The 5,384-nt window shown below is 32.8% G+C and overlaps 1 protein-coding gene across 1 annotated transcript; it reads right to left on the bottom strand.

Annotated features, from left to right (window-relative positions):
• Window positions 1-1,224: 1,224 nt before the first annotated feature.
• Window positions 1,225-3,733, bottom strand: LOC142225513 (uncharacterized). The gene is made up of 4 exons (XM_075295304.1): window positions 3,488-3,733; window positions 3,025-3,427; window positions 2,836-2,957; window positions 1,225-2,396 (listed from the first exon to the last, which is right to left on the bottom strand). The coding sequence occupies exons 1-4, from the start codon at window positions 3,573-3,575 to the stop codon at window positions 2,302-2,304; spliced, it is 708 nt and encodes a 235-aa protein (XP_075151419.1). The 5' UTR covers window positions 3,576-3,733; the 3' UTR covers window positions 1,225-2,301.
• Window positions 3,734-5,384: the final 1,651 nt, after the last annotated feature.

The raw sequence follows: 5,384 nt of genomic DNA on the forward strand, positions 1-5,384 counted from the left end.
AAAAGAGAGTCAGAGAGAGAAAAAAAATGACAGTTCTAGCTTAAATATTTTGCAAGTTTTTGCTAGAGATTTTTTCTCCAGTAAAATCTTGCAAAACCTACCATTTGTAAGAATCAGCTGTTCATTTTGTAAACAAGTTATTTAAAGATACACTCTTTTTGCTGTGGTCAATGTAAGTTTTAACAAAACTTGTAAGTACCAGTTATAAAACCCCGGACAAATGGAAATTACTACAGAACATTCGATTGGGGATGGTACCCACTCCATAGAAATGCAAGGTAAATACATTAGCTTTTTGAGTTATTACAAAGATAATTTGCTGGTCATGAATCTTGCAGTTTTCGAGATCTGTCTGATCGATTCAATATGTCCCTTTCAACAATAAGCGCTATAATAAATATGGTGTCTTTGTTTTTTAGCAGTTTGAGTCCAGAAATTATACGATGGCCGTCAGATGAAAAGAAGGAGGAATCATCTAAATACTTTGCAGAGAAATGTATGATACCAAAAGCTATAGGTAGAACTTTGTACAGTTTTGTTTTTAAATTATTAATCCAATGTTTCCAATTACAGGTTGTATTGATGGTACCCATGTAGTCATTGACCCACCAAAATGTGGAAAAGATGAATATATTGATAGAAAAGGGAACGTAACAGTTTGCTTACAGGGAATATGTGATGAACGCAATAATTTCATAAATGTATTTGTCGGATATCCTGGATCATGCCACGATAGTTGGGTTCTGAAGAATTCACCAATATATAACAAGTTACCGTCATATTGTGGAGGTTGGACATGTCTACAAGTTTAGACTTTCCTTAATTCTTTATTTTCAGATTATTATTTACTAGGTGATTCAGCATATCCTTGCAATAAATACATCGTTACACCTTACAAGGACAACGGGCATCTTAGAAAGGCTCAAAAAGAGTTCAATATGAAACTGAGTACTGGTAGAATTAAAATTGAACACTCATTTGGAATACTAAAGCAACGATTCCGGCAGTTATACTACTGCAAATTGCGAGGAATGAGAAAACTTTGCCATTTTATAAGAGCCTGCTGTGTTCTTCATAACATTGCTAACGAAGATGGTATGCATTTTGAGCCAACTGCATTCCAGGAAGAGGAAGAAGATTTTATGGATGATTATCCAGATAACGACAACATTTCGCGTGGAGATGACGTGCGAAACGCAATATCAAAATCAATACAAGATGTACTTACTACAAAGAATTAATTTTAATTTATTTAACTTTTAATTATAGTTCTACATTTAAAAATATAGTAAGGTAATCATATCGACTAGAGAATACAGCAATCCCTCGATTTACGTCGCCTCGGTTTACGTTGTTTCGATTTACGTCGTTAAATTTTTTGTTTCATCTACCTTATATGAATATTGTTTTTAAGAACTCTGAATCCAAATCTGCATTTGTTTTTTTTTTCTATCAGCTCGATTTTTCGAGATATACCGTTATGTTCAAAATTAAGACACTTCCGCTATATAAATTGGAATAACTTGAAAACAGTTCAACATATTAAATTAAAAAAAATCAGAAAATCCCTAGCAATATTCTCTTTTAGCCGCCTTTACATTGTTTTTCAATTTTTCAAGTAGTTTTGGAGATATCGTTCAAGGAAAGACGGCTAAAAGAGAACATTGTTAGGGATTTTCTGATTTTTTAATTTAATATGTTGAACTGTTTTCAAGTTATTCCAATTTATGTAGCGAAAGTGCCTTAATTTTGACCATAACGGTATATCTCGAAAAATCGAGCTGATAGAAAAAAAAATAAATGCAGATTTGGATTCAGGGACCTCAAATTACTAAAAATTCACTATAAATTTCAATAAAACGAGGGATTACTGCATTTATTTCACATAGAGTAATACTATTTATTTTTCTAGAAAGAAACATTGTTTGCACTGTTAATTATTTTTTGTGAATATTTCTATTACAAAGACGAAATAGAAAAAAATAAAAAAATTCATTTACACTGAAAATTATTTTAAAACTATTTCATTTCACTAAATAAAACATATTTTGTAATTTTCATGTTGTATTTTAAATTTTAGAAATATGGTGAAAATACCAAATGTTCATTTTGGTTAACTAAACTGTAAGTTAGGAATTGATAAATTAAATATCTTGGAAGTATTGATAAACAAATTATTTTTTCAATATGTTCACTAGGGTTTCAAGCAAATCCACTTTCTTCTTCTCCAGAGCTTCTTTTCGTTCGGCACGTTCTTCTCTTTGTTTCATACTTTGTTCTAATGTTTGTTGTAGAATTGCATCACTCTCTTCTCTTTTTTTTTGCATGTTCTTCAGACATGTCTATGAATTGTTGAAGGGCTGTTTTCCGTTTTCTTGATGATGAACAACATGGATCTTCGAAAAATATAAAAAATATTATAACATGAAAAACCTGGTTAAGTGGACCCAAGACTCAAGTCCGTATTGCTACGGGCTTGCTGGCATTGTGATCTATAAATCTACATCTAAATTGAGAAACAAATTAGTCCTGGACGGTATCGTTTTACTACCAATAAATATTACAATAGAATGATGACGCATGCAAAGAATATGTATCGACATTGAAATTTGTTATAGGATCACATTACACTCAAAATCTACATTTCAGATTTGAAATCTACTTTTTATAAGGCAAATGACAGTTGAATCTAGTAAAAGTGGATTTTGAAATTGTAATGTGAATGAGGTATTAGAATAAATAATAACAAAACGTCATTAACGGAATTATTTTCGAAATAGGACGATTTTTTCCGCGTAAGGCGTACCCTTAAAATTCCAAACGAAATTTTCGTACCTGTTTCAGATAAATTTGGGCCTTCGATGAGTTTTAAATCCGCCGAAGACACTTCCGCTTCACTGTCGAGTACAAAATCTGGATTTATAGACTTTTTTTCTTGCAAAAGATCGTCCAATTCGCTGCAAAACGAAAGGACATAATGGTATTAGATTCTTAACAAACATGTGCATGCATTTTTTAATTTACCTTTGATAAGGGCACGTCTGCCTATTCCGACCAGTCTTAGAGTTGTAAAGTTGTGTGCGTTTGTATTTCCGTTCCAAACTGAAATACTTGGTTTCCACTTGTTGAGAATTGAAATTGTATCCAAGTGAACACAATTCTTCTGAAATCTTTATCCACATTTGTTTTTTATTTTTTAGGCTGGCCGATTTTCCCACTTTTGGCCGTAATTCTTTCACTTTGGATATCAAAAATTTTACTGCTGGCTCAATCCACACGGGCTTCCCGGTTCCTTCATCGTCGTTGGTGCAAGTGATGACTTCATTTTCAACGTGGAAAAGAAAGTCATCTTCACTCTGGGTGAAAACTACTTCATCAAAACTATCACCAGCAATTTCGTCCACCACATTTTGCTGGTATTCCTCATCTGTAAAATGTCCGAAAGTTACATTTTCTTGAATTTATTTATTTCTTGTATCATACTTACCGAAAGAAATTCTTTTGTATGTTCCCGGTGAGCAAATTACGTCCAATTTTCTTTTATTCATTTTTCTTGGTTTACGTATTTGAAACATAAAATACAATCATCTGATCTGTTTTATTTGCAAGTTTTTACTGGATGGCGTTCGCGTACTTTTTGTGGCAAGAGAGCAAAAACAAAGCAAAGAGAGTAAAAACGGTTTTTACTCTCTTGCTGGTTTTTACTGGATATTTTTTACTGAGAAAGTACGCGAACAAACCTATTATTCAAATTGTCATTTATTCCGAATACATATGAATCGCCCGATAAATCATAAATGCTCTTTTGTACAAATGCATTAAAATTGCTTTTGGTTTATATTTCCTATACTTTCTATCATTGTATTTCATCCCAGGACGTTAGCCGATTTAAATTTTAATTCTAGAGATTTTGTACAAAAAATTGTCTCCATATCTTCTAAGATATAAATATTTCAATATGGGAATATAAACCTTCATAATAACTCCCAACAAATTTGAGGGAGTTGAGATGGTAACCAGTGCTGCCGCTAGTGACAAATTGTGTGAAGTATATTTTGGAAAAAAGTGGAGTAGATTGAATAAAATTGAAGTAGCATACATTTTTGAAAACAAACAATAGAATTCATTTTATTATACCCTCCACCATAGGATGGGGGTATATTAACTTTGTCATTCCGTTTGTAACACATCGAAGTATTGCCCATAAAGTATATATATTCTGGGCCGTGGTGAAATTCTGAGTCGATCTGAGCATGTCCGTCCGTCTGTTGAAAAACGCTAACTTCCGAACGAAAGAAGCTATCGACTTGAAACTTGGCACAAGTAGTTGTTATTGATGTAGGTCGGATGGTATTGCAAATGGGCCATATCGGTCCACTTTTACGTATAGCACCCTTATAAACGGACCCCCATATTAACTGATCCCCCGATTTGGCTTGCGGAGCCTCTTAAGAGAACCAAATTTCATCCGATCCGGCTGAAATTGGGTACATGGTGTAAGTATATGGTCTCTAACAACTATGCAAAAATTGGTAACATCGGTTAATAATTCAATGATTAAAATCGCTATGTTCATCGTAATTGAAGGAATAGGAAAAACAATTAGGTAATATGGGGAAAAATTTAAAAATTTGAAGCAGAACAAAAAGTGAAGCAGATTTTTGGAAGAAGGAGTGACGAAGTAAATTTTGTGAAAATGAAGCAAAATACTTCGATTGAAGTAGTAGCGGCAGCACTGGTCGAGCGCCTTCGAGCCTACACCTCACACCCTAATGAACTTGTTAGAGAGACTGGACTAACTAGAGCACAATTCGACGCACTTAGGACTTCTGGAAAATTATTCCCCCCAACGGCATTACCACACATGGCTGACAGTGGACTACTTTTCGACAACGTCGGAAAACTAATGTACTACCATAGGCGATTCGGTAGACAAGATTTCATAGATCCAGTCTATAGCACCATCCAATGATCATGGGAGATAGATTTGTAAATAACACTATGAATTATTTTTTTATTTTATTTTTATTTTTGTTTTTATTTATTTTTACTAGTATTTTATTTTACTTTATGTATATACCTTCAAAAAATAGTTTATAAGTAGTTTTATGTACTCGACTCGTTTTTGTATTCCCTTTTTTCGGGTCATTGAAATATGAAGGATTGCTCCTAAAAGAAAAAATATTGAATGGGCTGGATTACCAGTTAGCATTTAAGAGAAAACATTTCATGTAATATTCTTAGATAAGAATCAATTCGCTAAGAGTCTGTAAATATGTCTTTTATCTAAATGATAATTATAATGTAATATGAAAGAAATGGGAAATAAAAATCAATCAATCAATCAATCTTTTGAAGTATTTACTTATGTTCACAAGCAAAAA

Source organism: Haematobia irritans, chromosome 2 (assembly GCF_050003625.1).
Source record: "Haematobia irritans isolate KBUSLIRL chromosome 2, ASM5000362v1, whole genome shotgun sequence".
Lineage (NCBI taxonomy): Eukaryota > Metazoa > Arthropoda > Insecta > Diptera > Muscidae > Haematobia > Haematobia irritans.